At 39.7% G+C, this 21,769-nt stretch overlaps 1 protein-coding gene across 1 annotated transcript; it reads right to left on the bottom strand.

Moving 5' to 3' along the window:
* Nucleotides 1–182: 182 nt before the first annotated feature.
* Nucleotides 183–21,756, bottom strand: LOC133529087 (TLC domain-containing protein 3A). Its single transcript, XM_061866710.1, has 9 exons — nt 21,525–21,756; nt 16,076–16,173; nt 8,136–8,285; nt 7,160–7,322; nt 6,372–6,481; nt 3,932–3,995; nt 2,897–2,991; nt 1,533–1,809; nt 183–432 (listed from the first exon to the last, which is right to left on the bottom strand). The coding sequence occupies exons 1-8, from the start codon at nt 21,543–21,545 to the stop codon at nt 1,662–1,664; spliced, it is 849 nt and encodes a 282-aa protein (XP_061722694.1). The 5' UTR covers nt 21,546–21,756; the 3' UTR covers nt 183–432; nt 1,533–1,661.
* Between the last annotated feature and the right edge of the window lie 13 nt (nt 21,757–21,769).

The following is a 21,769-nucleotide window of genomic DNA, read 5'->3' as shown; positions in this document are numbered from 1 at the left end:
TTAATGTTTCCCAATATCCTGGCAATTTTTTTTATATAATTTGAAAAAACGCGGAGCCAAGTGGCATGCGTCAAATTTGTCTTTAAACATTAAATTTCTACTTTAAAGTTTAACCATTTTCTTGACTAGATCTAAAAAAAATCTGATAAAAATCGGGGACAATGTTATAAGAGGTGTGTGTGTGTGTGTGTGTGTGTGTGTGTGTGTGTGTGTGTGTGTGTGTGTGTGTGTGTGTGTGTGTGTGTGTGTGTGTGTGCGCGTGTGTGTGCGTGCCTACCGGCGCCTCCTGCGCTTGGGTCAGCTGCGCTTGTCGGCGGGCGGCGCGCGCAGCACCTTGAGCGCGCCGGCCGACATCAGGTAGAACCAGTACAGCTGCGGCAGCAGCAGGATCATTATGGAGATCTTGCAGCCCGTTGGCAGCGATTGTACGGCCTGGGGGTGGAAATTACAACAAAAATATATATATAATAGGACATTACACAAATTGCCTAAATCCATAGGTATCTATAGATACGCTGCTATCCTCAGTTAGTATCGGGACCGATGTGGCCGCAGTTAAAAATGTGTGCATTTCAACTACATACACAATATTGCACGCATAAGGCCTACTCACACATAGACAGTGTACTTACACGTGCGATCTTGCACTCTGGTTGTTAGGCACACGCGCTAAATTGATTGTGACTACACAGTAAAAATGACAACAGAAACTTCTGCGAGTGTATTTGTCTTCTTAAGTTAAAAAGTCATATCTCCATACAAGACTCGTAACACATGTGGCATTTTGCTTTCGAAGACATTTTGAAAGCCATTCAAACTAGTCATTCGTCCATTCTTTCACCCAATAGACTAGAGATAAGCAACACCAAAAAATTTTATATCGAAAAATTATTATGAATGAATGAATGATATTTGACTATTATTTTGCATCGTACTGAGCACTCGGCAGAAAAGGAACGTGAGTAGCATTAATATGCCGTTCAGCAAGTAGACCCGGGTGGACTTCATCTAATAAGTTACCTAAATAAGACATTTCTACGGTCTTGCTATACATGTGGCAGACTGAGCACTCGGCAGAACAGGAACGTGAGTAACATTAATATGCCGTTCAGCAGGTAGACCCGGGTGGACTTCATCTAATAAGTTACCTAAATAAGACATTCCTACGGTCTTGCTATACATGTGGCAGACTGAGCACTCGGCAGAACAGGAACGTGAGTAACATTAATATGCCGTTCAGCAGGTAGACCCGGGTGGACTTCATCTAATAAGTTACCTAAATAAGACATTCCTACGGTCTTGCTATACATGTGGCAAACTGAGCACTCGGCAGAACAGGAATGTGAGTAACATTAATATGCCGTTCAGCAGGTAGACCCGGGTGGACTTCATCTAATAAGTTACCTAAATAAGACATTCCTACGGTCTTGCTATACATGTGGCAGACTGAGCACTCGGCAGAACAGGAACGTGAGTAACATTAATATGCCGTTCAGCAGGTACACCCGGGTGGACTTCATCTAATAAGTTACCTGGAAATAAGACATTCCCACGGCCTTGCTATACATGTGGCAGACGTACGGCAGACTGAGCACTCGGCAGAACAGGAACGTGAGTAACATTAATATGCCGTTCAGCAGGTAGACCCGGGTGGACTTCATCTAATGAGTTACCTGGAAATAAGACATTCCCACGGCCTTGCTATACATGTGGCAGACGTACGGCAGACTGAGCACTCGGCAGAACAGGAACGTGAGTAGCATTAATATGCCGTTCAGGAGGTAGACCCGGGTGGACTTCATCTTGAGCCTGCAGAGAATATACCTAAGCATATTATTTCAACATTTTCAGGTAGTTTAGATAAAGATAAATTTATTCGTGACAGTAACAAACCTGTACAGGCAACAAAAACAGAAGAACAGAACATTAAGTGCGCATCACGAAATGGCTACAACTCAGCATAATGCTCCAGCACCCATTTCTGGAACCCTATTAGACGAATAAGTCCACGAACTGTCAAGTCGTATGGGTAACTTGTAACTTTGGCGTTATAAAGATTTGTATTTGTCACCATGGCAACACACTTATAATATTAGACTAATAGCGTTCGAGAAACGGGCCCCAGCGCTGGTCTTCCGTAGGGTCCATTCGGTGATGCCACGACAGAAAAGACATACAGATATATACAAACATTACAAAGAAAATATCCAAGAATTAAGACTACAGAATTACACAAAAACACGTTAAGAAAAAGTTTTAGTGTCCCTAGAGGACCCAATAACTTCGCAACGCGGATCCAGGAGTGGGCCTAGAATTTGACGACGTTCAAATTTATAATACCAAAAATGTAGTTTATTAAAGTTGAAGTACAGGATATGCGTAATACAAAATTACCATTTTTAGCAGTCCAAACTTTACGAAATTTACAAATAAGATCGACAAAATCAGTGCTTTACGCGCGTTTACCCTAAACGTCTATCAAAAAAAACATTACTAATTTAGTGAGTCTGTTTTCAAAAAACTGAATTCTTAAAATGAAAGATAACAAGACGTACTAATAGAAAACAGTACTTGTTATTTCTAATAGTAAACAAAAGGTGTGCAATTTCATCGACTAAATATATCAATTTCACATTTTTCCGACTAATTCAATTCAATTCAAATATACTTTATTCATGTAGGCCTAGCAACAAGCACTTATGAATAGTAAGACAGTATTACATATAATTATCTTAATCTAATTATCAGAGCAATTTATTGATGTTGTAAATATTATTCCATATATAATACTAATGAATATAATTCATAGATGAAATTTAATACTAAAACTTTCACAAAATATAGTCATGCAAAACTACACTGACTAAAATCGATAACGACCTCTTAATGAGTGTACCTTGAGAGGATGCCGCGGAGGGACACGAACGGTGTGGACAGCTCCATGAGGTACACGAAGCCGAACACGCAGTCGCCGAGGCCGCCGCGGAAGTACTGGGGGTGGACAACGACATGAGCGAAGTTACTTTGCTGCGCGAAAACAGTATGCAAATCCTAATTTTGCTCAGTCATTTCATTTGTTAAATAATGAACAGATTAATAAGAAACTTCTTAAGATTCCCATGTAGGATTTTTGGCTTGCTCGAAAGACATAATAAGTCTGTTCACGTTATGGTATATAAAACTATTTCAGTATGACGTTACGGATAATTCATTATTAAATAATATAAATTATTGTTTTCATAATAACCAACGACCTTGTTATTTCATGTTTTCTCCTTGAGGCAGAAGATTTATCTATTATAATAATAATTCAGCCTATATACGTCCCACTGCTGGGCACAGGCCTCCTCTCATGCGCGAGAGGGCTCGGGCTATAGTCCCCACGCTAGCCCAATGCGGAATGCGGAGATTTATCTATTATTAGCTTTTTATTTGTCACCATCGTATCGTATCGAGTCGAGTCGATTGTATCGCATAGTTTCGAAATGATGCCTCACTAGGTTGTCTATGCTGCTCAATGAAAAATGTCATGGAGTGATGACGTCACTTGTTCGATAACGCTCTGATTGGTGTTTCAGTCAATATGGCCGATTGGAGAATTTCACACTTTTATTCTATTGAAAGTTCAACATATCAATCATTGAAACCATTATTTTTTATTACTGTCATCATGCCTACTTACAACTTTGATTATTTGTTGTGAGGTTTATTAGATATGAATAAAATCCAAAGTATGAGAGCTTTGCAATTGAAATTTTTAATGCTTAATAAGTCCACTATTGACATTATATCCCGAGAATTTTGTTTATCTGGTATAATCCAAATCCAAGTTATGAGGGTTCAAAAAAACGAAGAAGCGCTTCGGCAAAAGGTAGGTAGTGCCCTTGCGCGTCGCTTTGCCCGTCTTAAAGATAACTAGAAGAACACTCACCACGATAGTCAGGAAACCAAAACCACCGATGAATAGATGATGCATCAGAATCACGGGCTCGTGTCTGAAATAAATATATGTATGTATGTATGTATATACTTTATTGTACATAGAAATAAAACACGAAAAACGCAGTTACACAGTAAATTAAATACAGCAAAGGCGAACTTATCCCTGTATGGGATCTCTTCCAGTTAACCTTTGAGGAAATGAGTAAAACAGAAGTAACGGTGAATGAATGACAAACACAAACAAAAGTGTACAATCACTGAAATTAATGAAATGCACCTTTTGAATACACATTGATACAAATATACATAGATAGAAAAATAACCATAAAATAATGCATACATATATATATATATAAATAAAAATAAATAAATATTCAATATATACGAGGGCGGGATGATAAGTAACTGGCCTTAGCTATTTAAAAAGTTTGAATTTAAAAATAAACTAGCGTAATTTAAGCTTCGTGTCTCTGGCTATCTGTGTTCGAAATTTAAATTTGATGGCTTAAATATTTTATCGATTTTCTGTTATTTGAAAATATATTGTGACGATTGTTTTCAAAATGGATAAAATTGAACAAAGAGCGGTGATAAAGTTTCTTTACATGAAGGGTATGAAGGGGATAGGTATTTATGAAGAGTTAAAGAATGTTTTAGGTGAATGTGCTCTTTCTCACGCCACAGTAAAAAACTGGGTGGCTGAATTTAAACGAGGCCGTACAAGTGTCCAAGATGAAGCCCGCTCTGGACGTCCAAAAAGTGCCACAACTCCGGAAATGGTCTCCAAAGTGTATCAGAAATAGCTGACACTACAGGGATATCAAAGGAACGGGTACATCATATTCTAAGTGAAGAATTAAATATGAAAAAGTTATCCGCCCGTTGGGTGCCGCGATTGCTTACGCACGATCAAAAAAGAATCCGCGTGCAAAATTCGGAAGAATGTTTGGATCGTTTTCAGAAAAATAAAGCTGATTTTTTGCGTCGATTTGTAACAACAGATGAAACATGGGTTCACCACTACACGCCAGAATCAAAAATTCAATCAAAACAGTGGACTGAATCTGGATGTTCGGGTCCCAAAAAAGCTATGGCTGTAAAGTCGGCTGGAAAAGTTATGGCTTCCGTCTTTTGGGATGCTAGTGGAATTTTGATGATAGACTACCTTCCCAAAGGTAAAACTATTAATGGGGAATACTATGCTAATCTTTTAGATAAGCTTCATCAATGCATTCATCAAAAACGACCAGGCTTAGCAAAAAAAAAAATCATCTTCCATCAAGACAACGCTAGGGTTCACACATGTGTTAAAGCCATGGCAAAAATCGGCGAATTAAAGTATGATTTGCTGCCCCATCCACCTTATTCGCCTGATCTGGCACCATCCGACTTCCACCTGTTCCCGAAGCTTAAAACTTTTTTGGGTGGACAGAAATTTGCCACTAATGATGCCGTCATAGCCGCTGTGGAGGAGTATTTTGCAGGCCTCGAAAAGAATCATTTTATGGAGGGCATCGCAGCTTTAGAGCGAAGATGGAATAAGTGCATAGAGCTAGGTGGAGACTATGTCGAAAAATAAAATTAGTTTTAACACCGAAATTCAAGTATTTTCTACTTAGGCCAGTTACTTATCATCCCACCCTCGTAATATAAATAGATATGAATTCGAACCAGAAAAGTAAAGGAAATTAAAAAAGTAGAAGTACTCAATGCAACTATACACACTATATATATATATATATACACTATTAAAACAAAACTAAAGGCATCAAATGATATTTCATACAAGACCCGAAAAAGTCAGGTACGGAGTTTGAAAACATGACCTTTATGAAAGCATCGTCCTTTAGGTAGTGGTCTTGCAAAAAAAAGTAATCGTCATAAATATTAAATTATACAAAAAAAATTAAATAGAGGTGGATTGTCAAAATAAACTTTGTAGCCACAGTAAATTTACTGCCATCTTTAGAAAGCCATTTGCCTTTGATCCTTATTCTTTCCATATGTGTTAAATTTGTTAAATACCAAAAAGTGGCGCCATCTGCAGCCTAGCCCAAAGGTATGGCGGCATTGTTTCGAGCGATGGCGCGATTTGGAAAATAGCACATTTATTTTTTTGGGCATAAAATAGTGTAACAATTTGAGATAATCAGATTCATTTGAAGTAAAACATGTTTCTAGACAAAATTTTGACAAAATTTGACACAATTAGTCTATAAAAAATACATGAATAGATGCAAAATCATTTAGTTTTAATATAAATAAACGTTCAAAATACAAAATATGATGGATCTCATTTGAGATTACGCATCACCTCACCAGGATTGACATCTCACCAGGAGGGAGCCGGTCAAAAAATCGTCAAAAACTCCTCACGTAATTAATGGACGCCACCTAGCGTCTTTTCTTTACATAAATAATATGCTTACGTGCAGTATGCGAAGAAAGACGGCGCCTGTTTGACAGGCACCGAGGTCAATGAACCATTTTTGGTCTTCCGCTTGCCTTTGGCGTCACCAATCGTCATTTGGACGTGAACCTTTAATAAAAAAAGAACAATAAGATTCACAATTCTTTTGACCTTTTTGCTCCAGGGAATTGGCTGTGTACCCGACAGTGGCGCCCACCTTGCGGCTAGGGCATTAATTAGGTTTTTGTTGACATCGGATTTTTGGGGGCGTAATTAAACGATAAACTCAATTATCTATGTTTTTCCCATATACATAATTAGTGCTTGCTCCTGCTCCCAGCTTTGTTGTTTTTGGAAGTATTATTTTGGAGATAATGAAAAAGAAGAAACATAAGCAAAGACAATTGGATTGGTCTTATAGCTTAAGAACAATGTCTCCCAGACAACCTTTTGGTTGTGGAGACAAGAAACTTTGAATATACAGTAGGTGTTGCTGAGAAAACTGAATATTATCAAACAAAACAAAACATTACTTGACATCGAAGTTGTTTGCTGTGATCTGCCGCTACAATTTCACAGAATTTTAGAATCCTCGATTTGTGATCTTCTAGTCCAAAACGGAAGACGTCTAAGTCTGACACAGAGTATAGTCTGTGGAAGCTGCACTCACCGAGTACATGGACCCGATATCGTAGAAGTAAGCCTCGGACACGAAGTGTCATGTGCGCACGAAGTCGCGCGTGCACGACCACAGACACACGATGGCGCCGCCACTAGCCTGTGTCGCTACAACACTACGGCACTCACCGCGTACATGGACCAGATGTCGTAGAAGAAGTAAGCGGCCCCGAACCACGCGTAGGCCTCGGACACGAAGTGCGAGGTGCGCGCGAAGTCGCGAGTGCACGACCAGAGGCACACGATGGCGCCCGTGATGCAGCAGAACGCGGCTTGGACCGCTGACACTAGTCTGTGGAAAAGTTCGAAGTTTGTCTGATGCTGTGGATACACTCTTAAAGTCTGCATCGACTTTGAATGTTATGCGCGCTCCAGTGCAGTGCGCGTTCGGCACTCTCATGCTGAAAGATTCGGGCGAAACCCGACCTACGGAAGGCGCTGCGCGAGCTCCTATTCCGAAAGCGCCCTGATCCTAAGAATGTGCCTCCAATGCCGGGCGCTTCACAAAATTAGAGTCGGGCGCAATCCGGCCTACGGGGTCTTCGGCCCCGTTATTCTTAAAGAGTGAAGATGAGTACGGAGCTGGCTAAACACCCGACATTAATAGTAAGGTTGGATTTTATCCTGATGAGTGATGACTCACGAATCTCACGATCTATTGAGGAATGGGAAAGGTAGGAGTTCAATACATAAATGTACGTCATATTATTACAGAGAAAAAGAGAGAGAGAGAGAGCGTTTGTGGTGACACTTTCACCCTTTGTCACGGCAAAGTCCGTGCACAGTTGGTCTGATTCTAGTAGTTGGTTGGTTGGTTGGTTGGTAGTAGTTTATTTATTTGTTTAGTTGGTAGTTATTATCAAAAGCAAACTCAAATAAACCGGCCAAGAGCATGTCGGGCCACGCTCAGAGTAGGGTTCCGTAGTTACTCTTCCGTCACAATAAGCTAAACTGGAGCTTAAAGTAAAGTATAGTAAGAATGTTTTCTAAATAAATAATTTATTATACTCGTAGTATCAATATTAGCACAGGAGGTTAAACAGCAACTTTGCCCCCTTGTAAAACAAATTACTATTATTTATTACTATGCCCCAGAAACACTCACTTGTTGGTAACGTCGAGGACATCGCCACAACTGAGGCGGTACTTCTGTCGTAAGCTACTGGATAGTGCGAGCGTGTTTAGTAGCTCGAACAGCGTCGTGAAATATACGAGGCCGAGGAGTGTGAGCACGCAGCCTCGTCTCGGTGTGATCCTGAAATATAAACATAGAGTCAAAGATTTTTTTTGTTATCTTGAATCCACGAACGAACTATGGAATGAGTATCCCTTTGAACGTCACGCCTACTCGTATCGTGCGCAGCGCGTCATCGTGAACCTTATCGGAATGTACGAAGGTAGATATTGGACTGTAGCGACACTTCTAGCTATAGAAGTGTGACTAGAGTTCAAAAATACCCCAAGGGAACTACTCCAAATATTGTAATGTAGTGTTGGTAGGAACTCGAGTCTTTTGAGTCTAAATTAAATAACTCGACTTGTTTTTACGAGACTCAGAGCTTAAAAAACTTCTGAGTCTTTTAAGTCCCGAGTCGAGTCCTTTATTGAGTCTTTTTTAAGCGCAACTGAAAAGGACTCGAGTCTCCGAATAAAGACTCAGTTAACAATTTTATAGGTTTTACCTAAACAACCGTAAAGGAAATAGGCGTTATTGTATGATTTATTTTATGTACATCCATGAATTTTACATAAAGACAACGCATTTCGAAGTTATTTGTAAAAAAATTACAAGTTCTGCGAAAAGGACTTAAGTCTCCACAAAAGACTCGTGTCTCTAATAAGTTAAAAAGAACTCGAGTTTCGTATTAATTATAATTTATAAGAGTCTCAAAAACTAAGTCGAGTCTTAAAGCAGAGGACTCAAAGGACTCCAGTCTTAACCAACACTATTGTAATGCCGCGGAAGAGGTTTGACGTACAAACAGCACTCTAAACTGTCCACCTGTAGACCTTATGCCTTTTGTAATAAGGTCCACCGATGGACAGTTAACAGTATGGGCGTTGACACCTATAGAATTTTATATATTTCAATCAAGATTCAATCAAAACTTTTATTTTTTTTTATAATTTTTATTTACTACTCAATTTTAGGCTACTGAAATCTCAGACTGAGATTTATTTAAAACTTTTAAAAAGACGAGGTTTTACATATTTGTTTAACGCCAATGTTGGTCTGTATGTCTGTCTGTGGCATGGCAGCTCTCCAACGGATGGACCGATTTCGACGCAGTTTTTATGCAAAAGCGAGTTTCCTTGCGGTGTTTCTTAGCTATGTTTTGTTAATTTAATATTTTTCTTAATTTGCCATCGTTTTAAATAAATAAATATTATAGGGACATTCTTACACAAATTGTCTAAGTCCCGCGGTAAACTGAAAAAGGCTTGTGTTGTGGGTACTCAGACAACGATACATGTAATATACAAATACTTAAATACATAGGAAACATCCACGACTCAGTCACAAATATCTGTGCTCATCGCACAAATAAATGCCCAGGACTATCGGCTTCATAGGCAGAGTCACTCACTACCCACTGGGCCAGACCGGTCGTCAGTTTTCTAGTCTTCACTTTCCGACTCTCAAGGGCGGCGTATATTTATGGAGAAGGGATTTAAATACCCGTGGGACTTGGACCGTTTTTGTATTCTTTATTCTTTATTCATTCATAACAATAAAATATTGTGTTGAACATAACTTAAAATTAAAAATAAAACATTACATTATATTAAAGAAATTAAAGCTTAATTAGTGATCCCAAGATGATGATATTAATTAAAAGTATTGAAGAATATATGCATAAAAAAGAATCGGCAATAAATACGTTTACGTCAACTTCTTTATAAAGCGTTTTACTTGAGAATGACACATGGGTTGACCACGTTCAGACCGTTCGAGACAACTTTCCTAATGCGATTGATTTAAGAGGCTGTCAATACCTAAAGCGCGCACACTGTCTATTTCTATCGGAGTAAATGAGATAGCACTGTCGCATGTTACTGGGCCTGGGCAAGGGAATAATAAGAAAAATATTTAAATAAAAAAAAGTGGATTATTAGTGTAATATTTTTACTCAACCACGGTTTAGATATAAATGTTTTGAAATTGTGATTTTAATTGCAGACCCATAAGTCAAAACAATAAAGACATAGAACCGTTTAATTGTGATTTTAAGACCAATCTTTGCAATTATTTTCTATCGAGCCGATTTCGTTCAATCATGTATCGAGTACAACCACGGTCTTTGAAATATAATTAATATGAACATATATTTTTCTTACTTGACTAAAACAAATAGTCTTTCTTAAAAAACTGTTTAAGTAACATCAATTTCAAGGACATTGGGTGTTGACAGCCTCTTAATGAATACCTAGTGAATAGCATGGTAATGAATGAATTTAAAAAAACGCGTAGTTACGCAATGAACCTGTTTAACCTGATGAATGTTAAGGGTCTATGTCTGACTACTTTTGCCGCCTAAACGGTTTCATTTAGACGCGTTAATATGCATACATCGCTGTTGCGTGAGCTTATATTAATAAATAAACGTAAATTTAACGTCAAATCTAGTTGTCACGGAGTAAAACGGCAGAAACCCTGACATCGTCTAATATTCTAAGTACATTACCGGCCAATAATATATCACCTTGGTGCAATATAGGACATTATTATGAAATGATATATCGTACCTAAGTTTCGAAAAACTCATTGGTACGAGCCAGGGTTTGAACCTGCGACCTCCGGATTGCAAGTCGCACGCTCTTACCGCTAGGCCACCAACGCCCAAATTTTCTCAATTTTCTACTGTTACATTTTGAACTCATAGGTATATGCATAAACGTTTCTCGATAGGAGTGTCACTTCTGTTTTTTTTTATGTGTCATTATCTTTAAGTACTGTCTAATCGTTGTTGCTCCCGCGATAACGATGTATGCACATAATATTATATCAAAATTTTATGTCAAAATCCAAATCTGTTCAGGCGTTTTTACTTGTGAGTGTAACAACATACATCAATTCTCACAATCATTTTTATTTCTAATTTATAATAGGTATGTAGTAATTGTAGGATAGGATGCTAGGAATCTATGAATATTCTCAAGTTACTCCTAGCCGCGTGCTAACAATGGCAATAGGTAATTAAACCACAGAACATAAATCTTCAACATGTCGTCTATGATCTACGACCTTCGGCCTTCGCCATAAACGACGGAATAGATATAGACGAACCTCTTAGTACACTTCGTAAAACGGAAGACATGACCGACACTTATCTAATACGTATTGACAGTTACCCCTACTCCATAAATATAGCCCGCACGCAGCTTTGAATATACCTAACACATACACATTTACCCGCTTTTAAAAAATGTGATTGGTTATGTATAAGTTTTAACTGACCAAAATAAAAACAATTATGTATTTATGGGTTTTATGGTACTGGCGGTTGAGACATTTGGGCATTGGTCGTCAGACACCAAAAAACTAGTGAAAGAAATTTCACAGAAAGTTACTGGTGTGTCTGGCGACCTCCGGGCAGGGGCGGATTTTGCCCAGTTTTTTTTTTGACGGAGTGGGAATGCATTTACGCACGGTGTGTGGGACTCGCCACTCCTTTCCCCTCTCCTGGGAAGAGGGGGGGAGAATTTAGCCCTACCCACTAAAACCACTCCGGCGTTTCACCCTCTTTGCCGTTAATGAGGGCGCACTGGGATCGATGATGACATTCACCACGGCGCCCTCCGGCAGCCCCGGCTTAACGCCAGGGCACCCTCACAATGGAGGGGGGATCAGAAACGCGTGATCCCCCGCCCCCCGACGACGTCTATGCAATGCGGGTCCAGTGCCCGCTGGCCCTAAGGCTCGAGGCGAGCATGCGCTCTCTGCCTTTGGCCCTGCCGCCTGCGACGGAGAGGAATCGCGTCAGCAGACGTTTCTCGCTCCCTCTCCGCCTTCTCCTTCTGCGACATGACTTCTTCGCAGAAGGAGGCCACCGCTTCCCAATTCCTCTCGCTACCCAGCATCGCCGCTATTATGCTGTGTAGCGAGAGGTCTACAACCCCCGTCGCCGCCCTAAAGATACTTAGCCCTGCAAAGAGGGAATGCGGCCAGTGTCTTGGGAACAATGCAACGGGCTGTAATAGGGTTAGATAATTATTCTTTTGTAAGGTTTTTTTTTAGGTATTGTCGGTTAGATTTTAGTTAGTATGTAAGGATTTTATGTGTTTAATGAATTAAAATTATGTGGCTTTCCCTCAAATATCTTACGCGGCATTACAATATTTGACGTTGTCAATCTGCGCGCAGAACAGTTGCCCGCCGGTTTGCACGGTTTAACAAACAGGTGAAACTGACGCTTTTTAAAGCTTATTGTCAAACATTTTACACGTGCCTGTGGGTGAAATTTTCACAAAGAGCCTACAATACGATTGTATTGATTGTATCCTGAGGATTCTCAGGATGGTGTCGAGGCTGCCGAAGCACTGCTGTGCATCTGGCATGTTTGCCGAAGCGAGGGCGGACGATTTTTTTGCGATTAGGCGAAAAAGAATAGCCTCACTGCTGAGACGAGTGCGCGGCAGTGGCAACAGCATGCTGAGGTGTATGGCCGAACGTCTTCACTGCCCGCTAATAAAATATTGGGATGATATGACTATAGGGAGGGACAAGTAAGTAGTTTTATGTATTTATTATTAACCTTTAGGCTTGTAAGATATATTTACTAACAGAACTATGGATACTGATAGTTCGAATTTTTTTTTTTTACAGTCGAGTCGCTCGCGAAGGATAATTAATGAACTCTAAACAGATTTCTATAATTATTCTAGTTCATTGGCTTGTAATCTTTTAATGTTATTCTCAAGTAAATAGCCGCGTGCTAATAACGGTAGGTAATAAAACCACACAACGTAAATCTCCAACATGTCTACAGCCTTCGGCCGCCGCCGTAAAATTTTATGACCTCAGAAGTAAAGGTGAAATTTCTTTTCCATTCGTTTTCAGTTGGTCGCTTAAACTAGCAATTGTACATTAAATGTAGTATTGTGTGTGTGTAGCTAGGTAGCACGGATTCCGTTCCTCAGAAAATGAAACGCGTCTTATCCATCTACATATACCTAGATCAAAGTAAAATTTAAGAGGTGAAATGTAAACAAACTTTATCTCTGCCTCGTTGAACTGAAGCGTTTACACACGTAATTGCTTTATTTGAGAAACGATTTATGTTCTATTAAAGTTTCTGTATATTTACGCTCTTTCAGAACTGAACATTAAGATAAAGGAGGCGCTTAAGATATATAGCATTTGTTATATTTAAAGACTTATTGTTTTAGAACTGAAATTCTTAAACCATTATGCACAACTAAAACAAGAATCTTTTGCGCTTATAAAAAAAGTTTAAAATCGAATGGCAATGTTGATAAAAACAGATAAATTTTATATTGAGATTATGTCATTCAATGACGTTTTGTCTCCAGAAATAAGTCGTTATCTAACACTTGTGGACGAGCCTCTTATTATTGAGTGGAAAGTATCATCTACAGTGTTAATGGACAGACAATTCTCAATTTTATTGCAAAAGACATATGGTCTTCGGATAGGCAGTTAATTTTTGCATTCTATAGGTTAAATTTAATCATCATATTATGCGATGCGGTGGAATGGACTCCCCCTTGAGCGTTAAGGAAACTACGTACAAAAAAGGGTACAGATTTTTAGAGGGTCGGCAAAGTGCAACTAACACTCCTGTGCGATTATCCTGGCTCAAGTGGGAAGAAGCAGGGGGGCAAAAAAAAAGCAGTCACATACCCACACATTCCTATTACCAAGCATTTATTACACACCAAGTATAGTACCTATCTACCCCACGCTGACTTAACGATGCCTTGTATTCGGGTCAGCTAAAACTTTCCCGTCTCTCCTACTGTCCTGACTGCGAATCCTACACTCCCGTCCTATCTACTGGGTGCTCCGGTGTCTCAGGCAGGCTGCGAGTCCCTAGGAGTTGTTGCCGGTGTGCGAGCGTATACTTTGTTTGATTTCGCGTTTGAGTCTTAGCCGGTGTGATGTGACGCTGACATAATCCACCGACTCGCTGCCGTTTAGGTTGAATCAACAGAGTCATGCGAGCTTACAGTGCTATTTAGCATCAACATCGCCTCCTTCTTGTAGTCTCCCCTCCCTAGTCCTTGCTGCAGGATCTGCTGGCTGGAGTTATCCTAAGTATCAGTATCACTGTTTGCTTATTAAAAATTTGGCAACCGTATTGTGTTCTAAATAGGTATTTGGCAAAAAATTCAATGCACACGAGCTTATGGCCCATATATTAGGGTAGTGTATACATATTTTTGGCACTTTGTCCGTATCGATATTTTCAGACGTCAGACTGCACAAGCTTTTGTCGCTGACTGTACTTATCAACGATAACAGGCAACTAATACTCATCGAGACAATTCTACAAACCTAAAACACAATTACGTTGCCTTGTTACATCACTTTCATCACAGGCCACCTCCTGTCTCCATCATCAGATCAGCTCAATGGTACCATAATATTGCATTGTCACCCGACTGACGTATATGTATGCAAATTTTCAGCTCAATCGGAAATCGGAAAGTGGGTCAAATTTAGCTTCCAAGATTAGGCCCACACTAACTAACCAACTTGTAAAAAGCTTGTAAAAAGCGTTACAATTTTTCTAAAATTATTGTTGGATTTACTACTACATTTACGATATATTTTCACAGTTTATGAAATTACCAAGTCTCCAATCTCCAACCCGCTCTAGCGGCCTCGCAGCGCGATAATTGTTCATTGGTCCGGGCAATGATTTCTATTCAGTAGGTATTAGGTATGTGAATGTTTGCTAACCAATTCAACTAATCATCTGTCTAATGAGGCAAAATAGGTGTGCAAAATGGCGGCTTTAAAAAAGTTGGTTAAATGAATATTAAAAAAAAAACGAGTTACAATAGCATATATCAGGGGTTCCCAAAGTGTGCGCCGCGGCGCCCTGGTGCGCCGTAGAAAGTAAAGAGGGGCGCCGTGAGTTCTATCATTATCCGAAACCACAAATATTCGCGGGTACCTACTTGAGCGCTCGCATCGGTAAATAATATAGCGTCGTGTCAATCTTTTTCGACCGTGATTTTAAATTTACAAGGGCGCCGTTGCAAAATACTAAACTTGTAACTGCGCCGCATGTTGAAAAAGATTGGGAACCCCTGGCATATATGGTTGACTGGTATTACAGAATACCATGAGGCCAACTGCGCCCCTTCTCAGATTTTTTTAGGGGAATATCTCTGTCGCCCTGGGTCCCATTTCTCGAACAGCATTAGACTAATATTATTAGTCCACGAACTATCATGTCGTATGGGTTACCATGGCAACACACTAATAATATTAGACTAATATCGTTCGAGAAATGGGTCCCTGACGGAGGAAGCTCATAAACGATATAAAATTCTCTCGTATAAAATTAGTGCGATAAGGACAACTGCGGCTGTAGCACGGTCTCATTTTTTTTTTTATGTCACTATGCCTGTCACGTTCTAACAAGTATGTTAGTGCGAAAGTGAGAGACACAGTGACAAGTGATAAAAATGTGACCGTGCTATGCAGCCGCAAAATCGTTTCGTTTTCGACATTTTTCTCCTCGAAAACTTACCAATCGAAACGAAATTTTGGGAACGCAATAACAAAAAAGAAATTATCTGTGTCTGATCGTTTTGATTTTTGCGTTTATTGTTGCCGATTTTTTGTGCTAGGCGTCTGTTTACGGCGCATTTATTTGGCCGTGTTTAGCGTTGTTTGAAGTAACCTAGTTCTTATAATACAAGAATATAAAAAAAAAACGTAAAGACACGGGTACTGGTAATATTTAACTCATGTAAAAATAACCATCTAGGGCCAAAATCCAGAGAGGAAAATGTCGAGAATGTTTGTATGGAAAAATGTCCACTAATGTTTCCTCTTAAGTCACTCACTTATCCGAAGGGTGCAGGTCGGTAACCAGGTTGAGAGCGGCGAGAAGGGACCCGACGTTGGCCACGCCGAGGACCGCCGCCAGCCCGCCTCCCCGGCCCTGCAAATAATTGACCGAGCGTCAACGAAAAGGTCAGCTTGGGTAAAAATGATTTATGTTAACTGTCCATCGGTCCATGTTCTTCTCTGCGGGTCGAATTTCTAACCGATTCTCGTGAAATTTTGTGAGCAGGTTCAGTAGTTAGGTAGATTTTTTCTGTCGTTTTTTTGGAAAAAGTTTAAAATGGCGGAAATTGGCCTAAAGGATTTAAGCGCCAGTAAGGTATGGCGCGTAAGACCATTGTTAGTTCGCTGTGAAATAATAAATAATAAAATAAATAAATAATAAATATTATGGGACATTATTACACAAATTGACTAAGTCCCACAGTAAGCTTAATAAAGCTTGTGTTGAGGGTACTTAGACAACGATATATATAATATATAAATATTTATAAATACTTAAAAAAATAACTCAACATAAAAATAAATAAAATAATGACTCAACCAAGTTAATATTTTTAATTTTTAGATATTTTGAGCTGATTCCGAGGTTTAGGTAGGAGAGCGAGAGGCTGATGGGTCTGAAGGCCTTGGCCAGAGCGTAATCCTTCCTCCCAGCCTTCGGTATAAAAAATACCTTAACCTTGTTCCACTGCTCTGGTAGGTATCCCCAGGCATAACTAGCTCTGGAGATTCTAACCAGAAGCGGGATTAGGACTTCAGCTCCTCGTTGCAATAGCACAGGGCTTACTCCGTCCAGGCCGCACGTCTTTGTAAGGTTTAAAGGAGCCAAGAGCCCACCTCACTATCCCCGGCCTTATGACCAGGGCAGCCTGCCTCCAGTCCTCCGGGCGAAAGCCGCCCCTTTCTCCGCACGCAACATATACACTGCCGCCTTGCTGCCTCCCCTCCTGTCTTGCCTGGGTAGGCCTTACAGAAAAATCGTACAATGCGCTACATAAATGCGGACAGGTTCGACTGTCCATACTTGAGGCGTTGCTGTGAGATGCATGTGTCTTGCAGCCCTTATTATGTTTAATTTATTAATTATATACTAACATTAGATATAAGAATTAATATTGTATTGTATACTAACAAATTGTATGAGTCATGTTACTTGATAAATAAATGAATTGTGTGAAATTGTGTGAATTAAAACAAGAACTATTACTTTGCTAATCCGCGAGAAAATAACGTGTTAGTCAATCAGTGCTAACCCGTTATACTTACTTGCGTATTTTTACATGCAATTAATGTTCCCGCCCTCCCACCGCAAAAAATTATTTGAAATTGTGTGAAATAAACAAACTTCTTCTACTACCAGCCTCGCGACAGTCGCGACTTAAGATACTTTCAACTGGGCCTTTTATAATGTCAATAAAAATATTATAAATATGTAAGATATTGTCGGAAGATTTAAAAGCAGAAACAACTGAAACCGCATTTATCCGCACCCATTTCACCATCGGACTACCAGACAATCGACACTCCGGCATCGCTTCAAAGTAGGTATTCCACAAATACGCACGAAGCGTTTTGCTTCAACATTCCTTATGCGAACTGCCAAGGAGTGGAATGCCCTGCCCGAGTCTGTGTTTCCGCAAGAGTACAATCTGGGTCTCTTCAAGGCTAGAGTAAATAGCTATCTCATAGGTAAGCGTGCTCCACGGTAGACCGCATGATCACTTGCCATCAGGTGAGATCGTGGTCAAACGCCTGCCTATCCTTCATAAAAAAAAGCTGAAACAATTACTGATTACGAAATGTTATCATTCTTTAAATGTATATTGAGAAGAGATTAACTGATGTATTAAGTGAAACCTAGATGTATTTTATTTTATCATTGTATTATAATTATATAAGTGCCTTTCTCCTTAATTTTTCTGACGATAAGCGTGACGAGCTAAAGGCCAGACCACCTATGGCCATAACATATAATTACGTCGGAGGGGTGCTGACCTGCAGCGAATGTGGCCGCACATTCGCTGCTAAGATTGCCTACGTCAGTCACCTGAGAGCGCACCAGCGACACTCTCAGCGGTAGAAAGCAGTTGCTGTGGCCGAAAACGGCTATAGGAGACGATGATGATGATGAACCATTATGTGCAATAAATGTATCGAGTATTGACCTTCATACTTGAATTAGGCTTAGCTAATCGGTAACGAAGCTAAAAGTTACCGAGCTGGAACCACCGAGTAACTACTTGAGTAGATTGATAGAGGGTGTAATTGAACGAGCGAGCGCGTAGCGCGAGCCAAGCGAAACGTGTCTGTTCAGCCAGCGTAGCCAAGGTGCCGATCGCTATCGCTACGACAACGAAACACTCTGTCTCTCTATCACTCTTCCCTATTACGGAGCGTATACTTGACGCGGCGAATGATGCTGCCTATGACAGTTCAACGAATTCGCTTTGGATAGACATAATTTAAAGAATAATTGTAGAAAGTAGGTTTTTACCGTATTTTTATTTACCTAATTCAGGGGTTCCCAAAGTGTGCGCCGCGGCGCCCTGGTGCGCCGTAGAAAGTAAAGAGGGGCGCCGTGAGTTCTATCATTATCCGAAACCACAAATATTCGCGGGTACCTATTTGAGCGCTCGCATCGGTAAATAATATAGCGTCGTGTCACTCTTTTTCGACCGTGATTTTAAATTTACAAGGGCGCCGTAGTAAAATACTAAACTTGTAACTGCGCCGCATGTTGAAAAAGATTGGGAACCCCTGACCTAATTATTTATTAAATAAAAAAAGTGTTTAAGTACCAAAAAAAGTCCAAAAACATTTGACATTGACAGTTACTCCATACAAAAATGAACTGTCATAAGGATCAAGGTTCCCCGGGCCGGGTATTTGCACGTTGGCTACTTTCGTATTTCTGCTCAATTGTTCTCCTCTAGAGGTCGGATTCCTCAACTTATTCTCGTGAAATTTTGTGAGAGGATTCCATAATTGTATGTTTTTTCTTGTTGACTCAGTTTTTTGGGTTCAGTACCCAGAGGGTAAAAACGGGACCCTATTACTAAGACTCCAATGTCCGTCTGTCTGTCTGTCTGTCACCAGTCTGCAACAACAAATACTAAGAACAGAATAAAATAAATATTTAAGTGGGGCTCCCATACAACAAACGTTTAGGAAGCCTCGACCTCCACACTTCCGTGGGATGTACAATCTTATAACTGACGAGCGCGGGTGTATATATATATATATATATCACCAAAAAACTTGACTCATACCAACCAGTGGAGCAAGCCAGATTTAAAAGTGGTCACAGCACATTGGATCATATACTGTCGATGAGAATCATTATAGAAAAGACGACTGAATATCAAATGCCATTGTGGTTAGCATTTATAGACTACAAAAAAGCATTTGACAGTGTTGAAACATGGTCGGTCTTAGAATCTTTACAAAATGCTCGTATAGATTACCGATATATTGCTCTAATTGAAAATATATACAAGAGAGCCACCTTAAAAGTCAACCTACCCCCACTGACTGAGCCAGTTAGGATTGAGAAAGGCGTACGACAAGGAGACACGCTCTCGCCAAAATTGTTGACTCTGGTGCTAGAGGATATCTTAAAAAGCCTCAACTGGGAAAATCGTGGATTAAATATATTGGGTTGTCGCTTAAATAACTTGCGGTTTGCTGACGACATTGTTTTATTGGCAAATGACCCTGCTGAACTTCAATGCATGATCCAAGAAGTCAGTGATGCTTCCATACGGTGTGGCCTGGAAATGAATCTAGACAAGACAAAAGTTATGACCAATACGGAAGTCAAGGCGAATATCACAGTTGACAATACCGCCATCGAAACTGTCGATAAATACGTATATTTGGGACAGGAGATAGTGACCGGGAAGAGGAACCAAACCAATGAGATCAAGCCGAACAAAAAGCCCGCATATTTGACCAATGTATCCTGCCAGTTCTCACTTATGGAGCCGAAACCTGGGTCTTCACCAAGAACATACTACATAAGTTAAGCGTTGTCCAACGGGCGCTAGAGAGAAAACTGGTTGGGATCACATTGAGAGACCGTAAAACGAATGAGTGGCTGAGACAGAAGAGCAAGGTCACCGATGTTGTAAAACGCGTAGCCAGACTGAAGTGGGAATGGGCAGGTCATATAGCACGAAAAACCGATTCGTGGAGCAAACGTCTACTGGAGTGGCGACCATGGGGGGAGGAACGTCCTCAAAGTAGACCCCAGATGCGTTGGGACGACGACATCAAAAGGACTGCGGGGAACAAGTGGCTCCAGGTCGCACAGAACCGTGACGAGTGGCATAAAATGAAGGAGGCCTACACCCAAAGGGTAGAGAAGGGCTAAAGAAGAAGAAGAAGAAGAAGAAGATATATATATATCATCTGTTAGACTGTTTGTCATTATCTTGGTCTTTTCAGTATTCATCATCAACTTCTTTACTGCTGTCTGCTGTATTTATTATTATTATTTCTGTGCATTACCATTCAAAGTCAGAGGCACTAAGCCAGCGAAGCTGTACCGAGCAATGTGTCACCTGACCGTAGATCAGTAGTGCCTCTCTCACTCTGAACCAACTGCATATGGCGCTACTATAAAAGTAAAATATAAAAACACTTACAAAATAATACAAAAACATATAAACACATTATAAAAATCCCTAACCTAGGCTGCCGCCGGCAGCGGGGCGGGGCCCAAGCTGCCGGTGGTCAGGTCATTGTATTTGATAATATTTTTCATACTATTCTGCAGTTGGGGTCAAAGTTTTAACACTGCGACATGATGCAGCAATGTGTTGTGACAACAAGCCTGCAGGTTCCAACTCATACCTTTTTAACATTACATGTAGCATGCTCGTTTTAGCCACTCTGACTAAAGAGAAGGAATCCCAATATTCCAAACTTATATGCTATTGGTGGTTTCTGTTTGAAATGAATAAAATAATAAATGCTTTTTAATGGCAACCATGGAATTAAAATGCTTGTGCGCATTCAGCCACAAATACAATCATTAAGCATATCATGGTCAAATCATTATCAACCTTGAAAATAATAACCAATACTAATATTCATGAAGGTTTTTTTACTTTGAGTAGACAGTTAGGTATACTCTTTAAATTAATGATTTTTTCACATACTATATAAATATGCGTTATTAGATAAGTATATTAAGCAGCACAAATTTAAATAAATTGGTTTAAAAGTGAAATATAAATACGAATTAAAATATAAAGATGTTAAATAATGTATGATATTATGAATGCCTGTAAATAAACATCACTTACAAGTTCCATTGATAATTGATCCAACGTTCACAGTATACTATTATTGAAATATTTAATTTATCATCCAAAACATGAAATACTTAAGGAGGCATAGGTATACCTACTTAAAGTAAAAACAAGAGAATAACAAAATTACCTTAGAAACTGTATTCTCCATATCCCGTAAGCTCAATCAATGCCAAATCCGGTTAATATCTAGTTATAACATTTTACACAACCACAGAAATTCACTAAAATTAATCGTTTAAATTAATAAAATGTTTTCTCAAAATTTTCACCGAATGTGCGTTTTTCGTCGCTGGCTGCTGTCAAATCTGACAAATTTTCATATTGATAAAGGATGCGTTCATGAGTTAAAGTAGTAATAGCATTCAATCGATT

This window comes from Cydia pomonella, chromosome 20, assembly GCF_033807575.1.
Source record: "Cydia pomonella isolate Wapato2018A chromosome 20, ilCydPomo1, whole genome shotgun sequence".
Taxonomy (NCBI): domain Eukaryota; kingdom Metazoa; phylum Arthropoda; class Insecta; order Lepidoptera; family Tortricidae; genus Cydia; species Cydia pomonella.
This window is presented reverse-complemented; position numbering and strand designations above follow the sequence as displayed.